The sequence below is a fragment of the Neopsephotus bourkii genome, unplaced genomic scaffold (genome assembly GCF_033783945.1).
Source record: "Neopsephotus bourkii isolate Nb327-2 ecotype Australia unplaced genomic scaffold, CSIRO-AGI_Nbou_v1 NB_85, whole genome shotgun sequence".
NCBI classification, from domain to species: Eukaryota; Metazoa; Chordata; class Aves; order Psittaciformes; family Psittacidae; genus Neopsephotus; species Neopsephotus bourkii.
In genome coordinates this window covers 1-13,853 of record NW_026900602.1, presented here as the reverse complement: position 1 = coordinate 13,853, position 13,853 = coordinate 1, and the positions used below count along the sequence as shown (strand labels likewise).

The 13,853-nt window shown below is 67.4% G+C and overlaps 3 protein-coding genes across 5 annotated transcripts; 1 reads left to right on the top strand and 2 right to left on the bottom strand.

Moving 5' to 3' along the window:
* Positions 1 to 1,137: 1,137 nt before the first annotated feature.
* Positions 1,138 to 3,383, bottom strand: TSFM (Ts translation elongation factor, mitochondrial). Of its 3 annotated transcripts, none has more exons than XM_061355015.1 (6): positions 3,248 to 3,383; positions 3,013 to 3,156; positions 2,671 to 2,793; positions 2,467 to 2,589; positions 2,118 to 2,202; positions 1,139 to 1,615 (listed from the first exon to the last, which is right to left on the bottom strand). In XM_061355015.1, exons 1-6 carry the CDS (start codon positions 3,275 to 3,277, stop codon positions 1,164 to 1,166), a joined length of 957 nt encoding a protein of 318 aa, XP_061210999.1. In that variant the 5' UTR covers positions 3,278 to 3,383; the 3' UTR covers positions 1,139 to 1,163. The 3 variants fall into 3 exon arrangements, with proteins under 3 accessions (XP_061211006.1, XP_061210999.1, XP_061210989.1); XM_061355005.1 differs by having other exon boundaries at positions 1,140 to 1,615; positions 2,665 to 2,793; XM_061355022.1 differs by lacking the exon at positions 2,671 to 2,793 and having other exon boundaries at positions 1,138 to 1,615.
* A 430-nt stretch (positions 3,384 to 3,813) lies between these two features.
* On the bottom strand, positions 3,814 to 5,307 carry EEF1AKMT3 (EEF1A lysine methyltransferase 3). The gene is made up of 3 exons (XM_061355036.1): positions 4,911 to 5,307; positions 4,503 to 4,614; positions 3,814 to 4,270 (listed from the first exon to the last, which is right to left on the bottom strand). The coding sequence occupies exons 1-3, from the start codon at positions 5,187 to 5,189 to the stop codon at positions 3,819 to 3,821; spliced, it is 843 nt and encodes a 280-aa protein (XP_061211020.1). The 5' UTR covers positions 5,190 to 5,307; the 3' UTR covers positions 3,814 to 3,818.
* A 2,044-nt stretch (positions 5,308 to 7,351) lies between these two features.
* Positions 7,352 to 13,802, top strand: METTL1 (methyltransferase 1, tRNA methylguanosine; the record flags this gene model as incomplete). Its single annotated transcript, XM_061355110.1, has 5 exons — positions 7,352 to 7,468; positions 7,719 to 7,849; positions 10,113 to 10,297; positions 12,255 to 12,368; positions 13,683 to 13,802. Coding segments are annotated over exons 1-5 (636 nt in total), but the record flags the coding sequence as incomplete, so codon positions are not given.
* Positions 13,803 to 13,853: the final 51 nt, after the last annotated feature.

The following is a 13,853-nucleotide window of genomic DNA, read 5'->3' as shown; positions in this document are numbered from 1 at the left end:
CCCTGTGTCCACGTATCCGTATATCCCTGAGTCCCAGTATCCATCTACCCGTGTCCATATATCTGTATATCTCTGTATCCATGTATCCCTGTATCCATAAATTCATGTATCCCTGTGTCCATGTATCCGTATATCCCTGTATCCACGTACCCTTGTGTCCACGTATCCCTGTCTCCATGTATCCGCCCCCGTCCCCGTCCCATCCCCTGGCCCCGCCCCAGTCATAGCCCCGCCCCTCCCCTGCGTCACGCAGGCCCCAGCCAATGGGGATTGAGAACGCGTGGGCGCGGCTCCGAGGCTCACCCCGCCCCTTCCCGGGATGTTTTCCGCGGTAAACACCACCGGGCCCAGCCTCCCGCGCTCACCTCAGCCAATCCCCGCGCAGCGCCTCCGCCTCCTCCAATCAGCGCCTGGCGGCTGTTTCCAGGCCCCCCTCCCAGTACCCAATCAGGAAGCGCCGTTCGGGTTGGGGGGGGGCTGGAAACCGCCGTGGTACCGGTGGCTCCGGCAGCGGCGCGCGGCGGCAGGTACCGGGGGTCACGTGAGGACACAGGGGGTGGGGGGGCGGTGTCACCGGGAGCGGGGGGAGCAGCGGCCGCGGCCCGGTTCAAGTAATCCAGGATTAGGCTGTTCCAGCCCGGCCTGCTCCCGGTTACTTGTCCTGGGAGGCGGCCGGTGACGTCACGGGGCGGGAATACCGGAGGACGGGGGGGGGGCGGCTGAGCATCATCCCGTGGCCACCGTGTGTCCTGTCCCCCCCCCCTCACCGAGCACTTCCCAATCCTTCTCCCCCGTTTTACCGGTTCAACCTGAATAAACCAGTGCTGGCGGTGCTGGGGGAGGGGGGGGGAGAACGAGGGGGGGGGGAGGAAAGGTCAACCCCGGTGAGGGCCAGTCCCGAATGGGGGAGCTGGAGTCAAGGCCGGGGTGGGAGCAGGGGAAGTCCAGGTGGGGGGGGTTCAAACCGGGGGGTCCCTGGGGACGGGGATGGAGGCGGGGGAGGGGGGGGGGGGCACGAGGACGCTTCCCCCACCCAATAAAACACCCGGGCCCGCTTCTATTCCCGTTTATTCCGCTGGGGATGCCCCCGGTACCGGGAGGGGTCAACGACCCCGGGTGACCCCAGCCGATACCGGGGGCGGGTCACGTGTTGGGGGGCGGGGTCACCGTGAGGTCACGTCCCCGGTGGGCTCCTCCCCGCAGCGGAACCGCACGAAGCCGGTGACGCAGAGCGGGCCCAGCGCGCGGAGCACGCGCCCCACGCGGCGCCCCGGCGCGTGCAGGAACTCCTGCGCCAGCAGCGCCTCCTCCTCCTCCTCCTCCTCCTTCCCGCCCCGCCGCCGTTCCCGCGCGCGCCCCACGCGCCGTGGCGCGAAACCGACCACGTGCTGCGCCACCTGCCGGCCCAGCGCCTCCAGCGCGGCCCCGCGCGCGCCGCCCCGCGCCACGCCCCGCGCGCCGCACGCGACCAGCGCGCCCAGCGTCCCCAGCGCCACCGGCCCCGCGCCGGGATCCGCAGCGGGGCCCCCGTGCGCGTACCCGGACACGAACCCGGCCCCGGGCCGCACCCGCAGCCACGCGGCGTGGCGAAGGGACACGGCCTCCCCCAGGCGGCCTGCGGGGAGATGGGGGGGTCACAGGGGGTCACCCCCTCCCAGGATCACCCCAGGTCCCTCCTGTCACCGCCCTGGGTGTCCACCCCCCGAACTCCAGGTTCACCCCACATCCACCACCAGCTCCCCTCCATTCCCCACTCCCTGCTGTCCCCCCATGTCCCTTCTGTCACCACCCAGGGTGCCTCCCCCCGTCACCCTGTCCTGGGGTGACCCCAGGTCCTGTCCCCTCCCCAAGGCCACAGCCGTTGTCTAGGGGGGTGTCCCTGTGTCCCATCACCTCCATGCCCCCCGGGTGCCCCATGGCCCCACCACCCCCTCCATCACCACCCTCAGGTGTCTGTCCCCCCCCCCAAGTGCCCCTCCATCCTGTACCTTCAAGATGTCCCTGGTCACCACCCTGGGTCCTGTGCCCCCAGGTCCCTGCCATCATCCTCCCTGGGTACCCCATGTCCCCCATTGTCCCTCCCCAGGGTCACCCCCACCCTGGTGTCCCCCACTCACCCTGGGCCAGCGCCAGCTCCTCACTCAGGGGCCCCCCACCAGGCCCGGTCCGGAGCTCAGCGAGTTCCTCAGGCTGCAGGAAGTGCTGGGGTAGGGGTTGGGGGGGCGTTAAGGGGGGACAGGGGGTGCCCCCCCATCTGCGACTCCCCCTGGGGGGGCTTTGTGGGTTGGTTATGAGGGGGCTGTGGTGGTTTGGGAGGACAGGGGGAGTATGGGGTGCCCCCCCAGAGGGAGTTGTGGTTTAGGGGGACCACAGGGGCTGTGTGGGTGCTGGGGGGTGCTTAAAGGGGCTGAGGGATGTGGGGGTGCCTTGGGGGGGGTCGGGGCTCCCCCCCATGCACACACGCACCTGTGAGCACGCCCGGGCGGCAGGGGGCGCTCTCCGGCACAGCTCCATAGCGCCCAGCGCCGCCTGCGCCACCACGCGCTGGAACTCGGTGGTCCGCGCCACGAAGTCGGTTTCGCAGCTGAGCTGGAGGGGGGGGGTTGAGACCGGGAGGGACCGGACACCCCCCCCCTCCCCGAACCCCCCCCCGCCGGTACCCACCTCCACCATCACGGCCGCCGGCCCCTCCCGCAGGAGCCCCACCAGCCCCTCCCGCGCCGGCCGCTCCCGCGCCACGGGGGCGCTGCTCCAGCCCTGGCGCCGCGCCTGTTCCAGCAGCCAGGCCTCGGCCTGCAGGAGGGGGTCACATGGGGGGGGTCGTCACATCGGGGGGAGCGCTGGGATGGGGGGGGTCAATCACCAGGGTGTGGGTTCAGCACGGAGGTGTCACATGACGGGTGTCACACACTGGGGGGGGGGCACAGACGCGGGTGAGGGTCACCCCAGAGATCAGCACACCCAGCACTTCCGGAACCCCCAGCCCCGGTGTCCTCCGAGTCCAGGCCTCACCTGCGCCAGGTCCCCCCCGCAGCGCTGCAGCGCGTCCCGGCACTGCAGGATCGGGAGCCCCGTGCGGCGCCGCAGCTGCAGCAGCGACTCCTTGTCCGCCGCCAGCACCGGGGCGCCGGCGCGGAAGAACCGGGCCGGGAGCGCCTGGAGGGGACAGCGCGGGGGGGAATGGGAGGGAAATGGAGTGAACGGGACCGGGGGGGTCTCCCCATTGGGGTCCGGGTCCCGCTCTCACCCACACCGCGCTCCGCGCCGCCCGCTGCATCCCGGACCCTGCCCGCGGCGCGCAGAGATGACGTCACGACGCCGCTTTACGGGCACAAGCGCGACCCCCGAGGGCGGGACTCGGACGTGACGTCACTCGCAGCGCGACGGATCTGGGGTAGGGCGGGAGCGGCTCCCCCGGGTGCTAAAGCCCGCCCGCCCCGTGCGTCCGGACACCAGAACCGGACCCAGCAGCCTCAGGTGCTGCAGCCACCCAGAGGCGCCCCCCCCCAGCCCTGACCCCCGGCTTCTAGAGGCCTCCGAGCCCCTTATAGAGCCCCCAGACGCTTTTAGACACCCCCACCGATCCCAGCCAGGTCCCCCCAGAACTTGGTCAACCACCCCAGGGCCCTGCATCCCCCAATTGACCTCCATAGAGACCCCCCTCAGCTTTGACCAGGCTCCCCCCCTAAACATCCCCTATGCAGGTCCCCCAGCCTTGACCAGACACCTCCCAACCCTTTTAGACCCCACCCCCCAGACCTGTACCCCCAAATGCACTGCAGCCGCCCAGCCATTAAATGGTGACCGTTTAATCATTGTCAGGATACCCCCATTGCAGCGACCCCCCCCTCCCCGCACGACCCCCAGGCAGGGGGTGCCGCGGTCCCCTCCCAGCAGGTCACTCCATAGATCTCGATGTCGTGCTCCTGCTCCTGCCACAGCAGCTGGACCCGGAAGAACGGCGGCAGGAGCCGGTGGAAGAAGCACCGGGAGCCGCTGTCCCCGCCCCGGGTGCGGGCGCTCAGCAGGGCCTGGGAGCGGGGCCCGCAGAGGTGCCGCAGTGCCCGCAGCAGCGCTGGGAAGGACGCGGGGTCGTAGACGAGGTCCGAGCCCAGAACGACCTGGAAGTCCCGAGGGAAGGAGTCCTCGTCCCGGCCCCACTCCAGCGCCCGCACCCGCGGCCGAGTCCCGGCCCCCGGGAAGTTCAACCGGACGTTCTCCCGGATCTGGTCCAGCGCCGCCGGCCGGTCCGTGATGGTGACGTCACCTCCTGAACGGGGGAGGGGGCGGTTTAGAGGGGGGCACCTCACAACCGCCTCTGTGCACCCCCAAACCCCTGCGTCCCCGAGAGCTCCCTTGCCCCCCCACCCCCAAGATCCCAATAAGGAGTCACTTGCTACCAGTTCCAATGGGCAGGGAAGGGGGGTGTGTGTGTGTGTGTGTGTGTGTACACGTGACCCCTGCCTCCCAGCCCCATGGGTGCCCCCGTTCCCGGTGCGCACCCAGCATCGCCGCCAAGATGCCGAGGATGCCGGTGCCGGCGCCCAGCTCGATCACGGACCGGCCCCGGAACTCGAAGCGCTGCTGCTCCAGGAACCGGGCCAGGGCCAGCGCCTGGGAGGGGGCGGAAGGGGATTGGGGGGGGGGGGGAACGGGAATGGGGGAGTTGAGGGGATGAGTGCGATGGGGGGGAGGGCAGTCCAAACCCTCCCCCCCTCCGACATCACCCAGAGCCCCCCCGGGGGGTGGATCCCCCACTCCCTGGGGATCCTCAGGGATGCCCCCCCCATCCCCATTGCCCCTCCCACCGTCTCCATCAGGGAACCCCCGAGAGTCCCCCCCCCAGTGAAGCCCCCATCTCCAGTGCCCGCCCTGCCCCGTGCTCCCATTCCCGGGTGCCCCCCACCCACCGCCTCCCAGACGTTGGCCGCCAGCCCGAGGCGCGGCCCGTGGTGCTGCGCGATGCGCAGGACGCGCCCGCAGAGCCGGAACCGCCGCAGCACCGGGAACGTGTCAGCGAAGAGCGCGGGGTCGCGGGGGAACACGGCCCGCAGCGCGCCGGATCCTTCCGCTTCCTCTTCCGCTTCCTCTTCCGCTTCCCATTCCCATTCCGTTTCCGTTCCTCCTTCCCCTCCCGCCGCCGTCTCCCACCGGGTCTCAACACCCACGTGGCGCGCGGGCGCAGCCATTTTGGCGGAGAGGGCGGGGCCGTAAGCCACGGCCCCTTCCGTGATTGGTCAGTGCTGAAAACACCGCCCCCTCCCTCCGGAGGGGCGGGGTCTGAGGCTCCGCCTACCCCTCGGCGGTGTCGCTGTGTCTTGACGCTGTTTCATCTTCAATGTCCCCAAGCCCTATCCCAGTGTCCCCATTCCCGATGTCCCCAGGGCACTCCTTGTCCCACCCATCAGTCCCAGCCCCTTCCCTGTCCCCATCCCTTCCCTGTCCCTGTTCCCATCTCTCCTCACTCCCATCCTCGGTGTCTCCTGCTCCCAGCCAGCCCAGTCTTGTCCCTGTCCCAGTCGGAGGCCACCACTCCCTGTCCTAGGGTCTCACCCTGGTGCCATCCCCTGTCCTCTTGCTCCTGTCCCTGTCCCATCAACACCAGTGTCACCACTGGGACACTGTCCCTGGCAGGGGCCTGGAGCCAGGCCTGGTGTCCCCAGCCCTGGTGTCCCTGGTCACAGTGTCCCTCACCCAGTGTTGCTCACCTGGTGTCCCTGCTCATGATGGCCTTGTTCTGGTGTCCCTGACCCTGATGTCCCCAGCCCCAGTGTCCCTGATCCCAGGGTCCCTGGTCACAGTGTCCCTGACCCTGGTGTCCCTGGTCATGGTGTCCTTATCCTGGTGTCCCTGGTGCCAGCACCTCTGTCCTTGGTGTCTCTGTCCTGGTGTCCCTGACCCTGATGTCCCCAGCCCCAGTGTCCCTGATCCCAACACCTCTGTTCTCACTGTCCTTGCTCACAGTGTGGGGCCAGTGTCCCTGACCCCACATCCCTCACCCGGTGTCCCCAGTCCCATTATCCCTGGCACTGGTGTCTATAGCCCTGGTATCCCTGTTCCTGGTGTCCTTGTCCCGGTGCCCTGTCCCCATGTCCCAGGTCACTGTGTTCCTGCCCCGGTGTCCCCATCCCATGTGTCCTGTCCCCACCCCTGAGGACACACACGGGACCCCCCCATCCCAGCCCCATTCCTTGTGCCCGGAGCCCACATGACCCGGATAAACAGTAACCGGGGAGGGGGGGGGCGAGCCCCTCGTGGGGGTAATGAACAACCGGGACCCCCCGGGGCTCCCCAGGGCCTGCGGCACCCGGTGAATGCTTGTAGCACCCTGGGGGGGGGGTCAGGGCACCCGAGGGGGGTCGAGGGGGGTTGATTCCCGAGTCTCCCCCCCTCCCCCCGCACGGTTCCTGGAAGGCTCCGGTCGGGCGGGTCCTGCCCGGTGTTGCTCAACCCCCCACCCACCCCGCCCCCCCCGGAACCTTCCCCCGCCCCCCTCCCCCCCCCCCGGGGCTTTCTCAGAAACCGGCTTCGTCAGAGCCTGAAATCCCCAAAGAACCCCAGGGGGTGGGGGGATGGGAGGCAATGGGGGGGATGGGAGGCAATGGGGGGGGATGGGAGGCAATGGGGGGGGATGGGAGGCAATGGGGGGGATGGGAGGCAATAGGAGGGGGATGTCAGTCAGAGGCACTGGAGGGCAATGGGGGCTGGGGGGAGGGCACTGAAGGACCCAGGACGTGACTGGGAGGGCACTGGAGGGGGTCACTAACAGGCACTGGGGGCTCGGTGGGGCACTGGGATGCAGTGGGGGGGCTCAGTAAGAAGCACTGGAGGGCAATGAGAGGTACTGGAGGGCACTGGGAATGACCAGGGGGCAGTGGGCTGTCACTGGGAGGTGCTGGAGGGGGTCAATGAGAGGCACTGGGGGGACACTGGGAGTGACCAGGGGGCACTTGGAGGTGCTGGAGGGAGTCAGTGAGGAGCATTGGGGGCTCTGGGGGGCACAGGGAGTGAGCAGGGGGCACTGGGCTGTCACTGGGAGGCGCTGGAGGGGGTCAATGAGGGGCACTGGGGGGGCACTGGGAGTGACCAGGGGGCACTGGGAAGTGCTGGTGGGGGTCAATGAGGGACACTGGGGGCTCAGGGGGGTACTGTGGGGCACTGGGAGGCAATGAGGACACTGAAGGCCCTTAGGGTCAATTGAGGTCAATGGGGGTCCTGGGATGAATGGAGGGGCGTGGCTTATTCGAGCCCCGCCCATCATCGCGACCTCTCCCACCCCACGCCCACCCACAGCGGGCGCTGTGCGTACGTCACTGATCAGCGCCGCGCGGTGACGTCAGTTCCGTGCGCCTGCAGCGGTGCCGCTGCGCTCCGGTGCGGCCATGGCGGACCCGGCGGCGCTGCCGCAGAAGCGGTTCTACCGGCAGCGCGCGCACTCGAACCCGCTGGCGGATCACACCCTGCGGTAGTGAGTGCGGGCGGGGGGGGGGAGGCCGGGAACAGCCCCCGGTGATCCTATGGTAACCCCGGTACCACCCGGGACCCTACCGGTAACACCTCCGTTATCCCCGGGAACCCCTCCCGGTAGCAACCCAGTGACCCCAGGACCCTCCTCGTACCCCCCCGGTGACCCCGAACCGGACCCCACCGGAGCCCAATCTCCGATCCCCCCCCGGTAACCCCGGTTCCCCCCCCCCGTAACCGCGCTGCCCCCGCAGCCCCGCCCGCCCGCAGGACATGGACTGGGCCGCGCTCTTCCCGGACTTCTTCCCTCCCGACGCCCCCCCGGGGCAGCCCCCGCCCCGCGTGGAGACCCTCGACGTGGGCTGCGGCTACGGGGGGCTGCTGGGTAAGGGGGGCACCGGGGGGGAGGGATGTTGGGGGGGGTCGGGGTCAGGAGCCAGGGTGGGGGGGGGGGGCTGTGGTTGGGGTTTGGGGTTCAGGGGCTGGAGCTGGGTCTGAGGATCCATGGCAGAGGGGCTGGGGTCTGTGTTGATGTTTAGGGGGTTCCATGGCTGTGTTTAGGGGGCTCCCGTGCTGTCTATGGGAGCTCCATTCTTGTCTCTGGGGCTCTGGTGCTGTCTCTGGGGGATCCATTGATCTATGTTGGACTCCATTGATCTCTATGGGGGCTCCATTGCTCTCTGTGGGGCTCTTTTCCTCTCTACGGGGGCTCCATTGCTCTCTGTGGGGGCTCCGTTTCTCTCTACGGGGCTCCATTTCTGTCTGTGGGTGCTCCATTGCTGTCTATGGGGACTCCATTGCTGTCTATGGGGACTCCATTGCTGTCTATGGGGACTCCATTGCTGTCTATGGGGGCTCCATTCCTCTCTATGGGGCTCCATTCCTCTCTATGGGGCTCCATTCCTCTCTATGGGGCTCCATTGCTCTCTATGGGGCTCCGTTCCTCTCTATGGGGCTCTGTTCCTCTCTATGGGGGCTCCATTGCTCTCTATGGGGGCTCCATTGCTCTCTATGGGACTCCATTGCTCTCTATGGGAACTCCATTGCTCTCTATGGGACTCCATTGCTCTCTATGGGAACTCCATTGCTCTCTATGGGGCTCCATTGCTCTCTATGGGGCTCCATTGCTCTCTATGGGACTCCATTGCTCTCTATGGGACTCCATTGCTCTCTATGGGAACTCCATTGCTCTCTATGGGGCTTCATTGCTCTCTGTGGGGGCTCCGGTGCTCTCTGTGGGGGCCCCATTGCTCCCTATGGGGCCCCATTGCTCCCTATGGGGCCCCATTGCTCCCTATGGGTCTGCCCCATTGCTCCCTATGGGTCTGCCCCATTGCTCCCTATGGGTCCACCCCATTGCTCCCTATGGGCCCGCCCCATTGCCCCCTATGGGTCCCCATTGCTCCCTATGGGTCCCATTGCTCCCTATGGGGCCCCATTGCTCCCTATGGGGGCCCCATTGCTCCCTATGGGCCCCATTGCTCCCTATGGGGCCCATTGCTCCCTATGGGGGCTCCATTGCTCCCGGGCCCATTGCTCCCTAGGGCCCATTGCTCCCTATGGGGCCCCATTGCTCCCTAGGGCCCATTGCTCCCTATGGGCCCCATTGCTCCCTATGGGGCTCCATTGCTCCCTATGGGGCTCCATTGCTCCCTATGGGGGCTCCATTGCTCCCTATGGGGCCCCATTGCTCCCTATGGGGCTCCATTGCTCCCTATGGGGCCCCATTGCTCCCTATGGGGCTCCATTGCTCCCTATGTGGCTCCATTGCTCCCTATGGGGGCTCCATTGCTCCCTATGGGGCTCCATTGCTCCCTATGGGGGCTCCATTGCTCCCTGTGTGGCCCCATTGCTCCCTATGGGGCTCCATTGCTCCCTATGGGGGCTCCATTGCTCCCTATGGGCTCCATTGCTCCCTATGGGCCTCATTGCTCCCTATGGGGCTCCATTGCTCCCTATGGGGCCCATTGCTCCCTATGGGCTCCATTGCTCCCTATGGGGGCCCCATTGCTCCCTATGGGGCTCCATTGCTCCCTATGGGCCCCATTGCTCCCTATGGGCCCCATTGCTCCCTATGGGCCCCATTGCTCCCTATGGGCCCCATTGCTCCCTATGGGCCCCATTGTTCCCTATGGGCCCCATTGCTCCCTATGGGCCCCATTGCTCCCTATGGGCCCCATTGCTCCCTATGGGCCCCATTGCTCCCTATGGGGCTCCATTGCTCCCTATGGGGGCCCCATTGCTCCCTATGGGGGCTCCATTGCTCCCTATGGGGGCTCCACTGCTCCCTATGGGGCTCCATTGCTCCCTATGGGGCCCATTGCTCCCTATGGGCCCATTGCTCCCTATGGGCTCCATTGTCCCTAGGGCTCCATTGCTCCCTGTGGGATTGTCCCTATGGGCCCATTGCTCCCTATGGGCCCATTGCTCCCATGGGCCCATGCTCCTATGGGCCCCATTGCTCCCTTGGGCTCCATTGCTCCCTATGGGGGCTCCATTGCTCCCTATGGGGGCTCCACTGCTCCCTATGGGGCCCCATTGCTCCCTATGGGGCTCCATTGCTCCCTATGGGGGCTCCATTGCTCCCTATGGGGGCTCCATTGCTCCCTATGTGGCCCCGTAGCCCTCACCGCCGCCGGGGCCCGCAGTGGCGCTCTCGGCGCTGTTCCCGCAGGAGCTGGCGCTGGGGCTGGAGCTGCGGCCCCGCGTGGCCGCGTTCACGGCGCAGCGGCTCCGGGCGCTGCGGGCGGGGGCTCCCCCGCGCTGCCGGAACGTGGCGTGCGTGCGGGGCAACGCCATGAAGCACGTGCCGCACTTCTTCCGCAGGGGGCAGGTGCGAGCGCGGGGACCGCGGGACCCCACAAACAACCCGAAACCAACCCGAAACCCTCCCAGAGCCCCAAAACCATCACAACCGCCCCAAAACCCTCACAAACCGCCCTGAAACCCTCACAAACCGCCCCAAAACCCTCACAAACCGCCCCAAACCACCCTGAAACCCTCACAAACGGCCCCAAAACCACCCCAAAACCCTCACAAACCGCCCTGAAACCCTCCCAGAGCCCCAAAACCCTCACAAACCACCCTAAAACCCTCCCAGAGCCACAAAACCCTCACAAACTGCCCCAAAACCACCCAAAACCCTCACAAACCACCACAAAACCACCCCGGAACCCTCACAAACCGCCCCAAAACCACCCTGAAACCCTCACAAACCGCCCCCAAACCGCCCCGAAACTCTCACAAACCGTCCCGAAACCATCAACCCCCCCCAAACCACCCCGAAACCCTCACAAACCGCCCTAAAACCCTCACAAACCACCCCAAAACCCTCACAAACCGCCCCAAAACCACCCCAAAACCATCACAACCCCCCCAAACGACCCCAAAACCCTCAAAAACTGCCCCGGAACCATCACAGCACGCCCAAAACCAGCTCAGAACCATCCCACTCCCCCAAAACCACCACAAAACCCTCCCAGAACCCCCAAAACTACCCCGAAACCCTCACAAACCGCCCCAAAACCACCTCAGAACCCTCCCACAAACCATCACAAACCGCCCCAGAACCACCCCGAAACCCTCACAAACCACCCCAGAACCATCACAACCCCCCCTAAACCAGCCCCCAAACCACCCCCCAAAACCCTCCCAGAACCCTCACAAGCCCCCAAAACCCTCACAAACTCCTCCAAACACCCCACACCCTCACAACCCCCATAAACACCCCAAGCCCCCCCCAAAACCCCTCCAAAGTCACCGAACCCCCCCAGACATCCCTGAGCCCCCCCCAATCCCTCCAGACTCCCCCAAACCCTCTCAGCACCTCCAGAGCCCTCTCAGACCCCCCCCATGCACCCCCAATCACTTCCACCCCCCCCCAGGCGTTCCCAGACACCCCAAACCCCCCCCCCCAAATTCCATCCCCAGGCACAACCCCCCCAATGCCTCCAGGATCCCCCCCCAACCCCTTGGACCCTTCCTGAACCCCCCAAAGAACCCCCGGTGCCCTCCAGAACCCCATAGGACCCCCCACCAGTCCCCCAGCACCCTGCCCATGAGTGGCACTGGGAGCACTGGGCGGGTACTGGGATTCCATGGGGGTTGCAATGGGCAGGGAGGGAGGCACATGGGGGGGGGACTGGGATCGACCCAGCTGGGTATGGGGGTACTGAGAGCTCTTGGGGAGCTCATGGGAGGGGCACTGGGAGCCCATAGGGGGCCATACTGGGGGGTACTGGGAGCCAATGGGAGCCATACTCGGGGGGCACTTGGAGTCCGTGGGGGGGGCCGTACTGGGGGGTACAGAGGGCCCATGGGGGGGTACTGGGAGCCCATGGGGGGCCATACTGAGGGTACTGGGAGCCCGTGGGGGGGCCATACTGGGGTGTACTGGGAGCCATACTGGGGGGTACTGAGGGCCCATGGGGGGGCACTGGGGGGTACTGGGAGCCCATGGGGGGGGTACTGGGAGCCTGTGGGGGGCCATACTGGGGGGTACTGGGAGCCAATCGGTTCTATACTGGGGGCCACTGGGAGCCCATGGGAGGGTAGCACTGGGGGATATGGGGAGCCCATGGGAGGCCAAAGTGGGGGGCACTGGGGGGTACTGGGACTTCATGAGATGTCACTTGAAGGTACTGGGAACTCACGGGGGGGGCACTGGGGGTACCCATTGCCCTGGGTGTCCCCAGTTCCCTGTTCATTGTCAATGCCTGGGGGGGGTGACAGGGGCTCCCCCGGCTCCCCATGGGGCGCTGACCCCCCCGTGCCCCCCCCGTGCCCCCCAGCTCCGCCGCATGTTCTTCCTCTTCCCTGACCCCCACTTCAAGCGCACCAAGCACAAGTGGAGAATCATCAGCCCCGCGCTGCTGGCTGAGTACGGCTACGTCCTGCGCCCGGGGGTGAGCCCGGGACCCCCCCAGTACTGAGGCACCCCCTTCCGAGCCCCAGGACCCCCCCGGCACCGGGACCCCCCCGCACTGAGCCCCGGGACCCCCCAGCACTGAGCCACCCCCTTCTGAGCACTGGGACCCCCCCTTCTGAGCACTGGGCACCTAGCACGAGCCCCCCCCTTCTGTGCACTGGGACCCCCCAGCACTGAGCCACCCCCTTCTGTGCACTGGGACCCCCCAGCACTGAGCCACCCCCTTCTGAGCACTGGGACCCCCCGGCACTGAGCCCCCCCCTTCTGAGCACTGGGACCCCCCCCAGCACTGAGCCCCCCCCTTCTGAGCACTGGGACCCCCCCAGCACTGAGCCCCCCCTTCTGAGCACTGGGACCCCCCCAGCACTGAGCCCCCCCCTTCTGAGCACTGGGACCCCACCCAGCACTGAGCACTGGGACCCCCCCTTCTGAGCACTGGGACCCCCCCCAGCACTGAGCCACCCCCTTCTGTGCACTGGGACCCCCCCTGGGACCCCCCTGGCCCTGAGCCACCCCCTTATGAGCCCTGGGACCCCCCCACACTGAGCCCCCCCCTTCTGAGCACTGGGACCCCCCCAGCACTGAGCCACCCCCTTCTGAGCACTGGGCTGCCCCAGCACTGAGACACCCCCTTGGCTGGACTGGGACCCCCCCCAAGCACTGACAGCCCCATAACTGAGCATTGGGACCCCCCCAGCACTGAGCCACCCCCTTCTGAGCACTGGGACCCCCCCCCGCACTGAGCCACCCCCTTCTGAGCACTGGGACCCCCCCAGCACTGAGCCACCCCCTTCTGAGCACTGGGACCCCCCTGGCACTGAGCCACCCCCTTCTGAGCACTGGGACCCCCCCCCGGCACTGGGACCCCCCCGGCACTGAGCCACCCCCTTCTGAGCACTGGGAATACCCCAAGCACTGGGACCCTCCCAGTACCAGGCCCCCCCTCTCAGCGCTGGGACACCCCCATTAAGCACTGGGGCACCGGGACCCTCCCCAAGCACTGGGAACACCCCCCAGGACCCCCCCCCCGCCCCAGCACTGCAACATGGGGACCCCCCCCAGTACCCGGGCCCACCCTGGCCACCCCATTGCGCACCAGCCCCCCCTGGAGGTCACACGAGGACACCCTGGGACACAAGGGGATCACCCCTGGGTCCCCCCGTGTTCCCCACCCCTTTGCGTGCCCCCAATGCCCCTGTCCTGGGGACACCGCGGAAAGCCTGGGGTGTCCCCATGGAGCATGAATGGGGGGGGGTGCTGACACCCCCCCCCCGGTGATTCCGTGCCCCAGGGGCTGGTGTACACGGTGACGGACGTGCCTGAGCTGCACCAGTGGATGGTGACGCACTTCAGGGAGCACCCGCTCTTCGAGGAGGTGCCACTGGGCCAGCTGGTGAGGGGCACTGGGAATGCATGGGGGGCACTGGGAATGCATGGGGGGCACTGGGAACACATGGGGAGC

Bases quoted from the DNA above. Each gene is read 5' to 3' on its own strand.
- TSFM (XM_061355005.1), bottom strand. From the start codon at position 3,277: ATGCAGCGGGCGGCGCGGAGCGCGGTGTGG. The intron at 2,794-3,012 runs GTGAGGCCTGGA...CCCCTCCTGCAG, and splicing joins GCGGGGGGGACCTGGCGCAG to GCCGAGGCCTGGCTGCTGGA. The intron at 2,203-2,466 runs GTGCGTGTGTGC...CCCCTACCCCAG, and splicing joins CCGCCCGGGCGTGCTCACAG to CACTTCCTGCAGCCTGAGGA.
- EEF1AKMT3 (XM_061355036.1), bottom strand. From the start codon at position 5,189: ATGGCTGCGCCCGCGCGCCACGTGGGTGTTGAGACCCGGTGGGAGACG. The intron at 4,615-4,910 runs GTGGGTGGGGGG...GCCCCCTCCCAG, and splicing joins CGGCCAACGTCTGGGAGGCG to GCGCTGGCCCTGGCCCGGTT. The intron at 4,271-4,502 runs GTGCGCACCGGG...TCCCCCGTTCAG, and splicing joins CATCTTGGCGGCGATGCTGG to GAGGTGACGTCACCATCACG.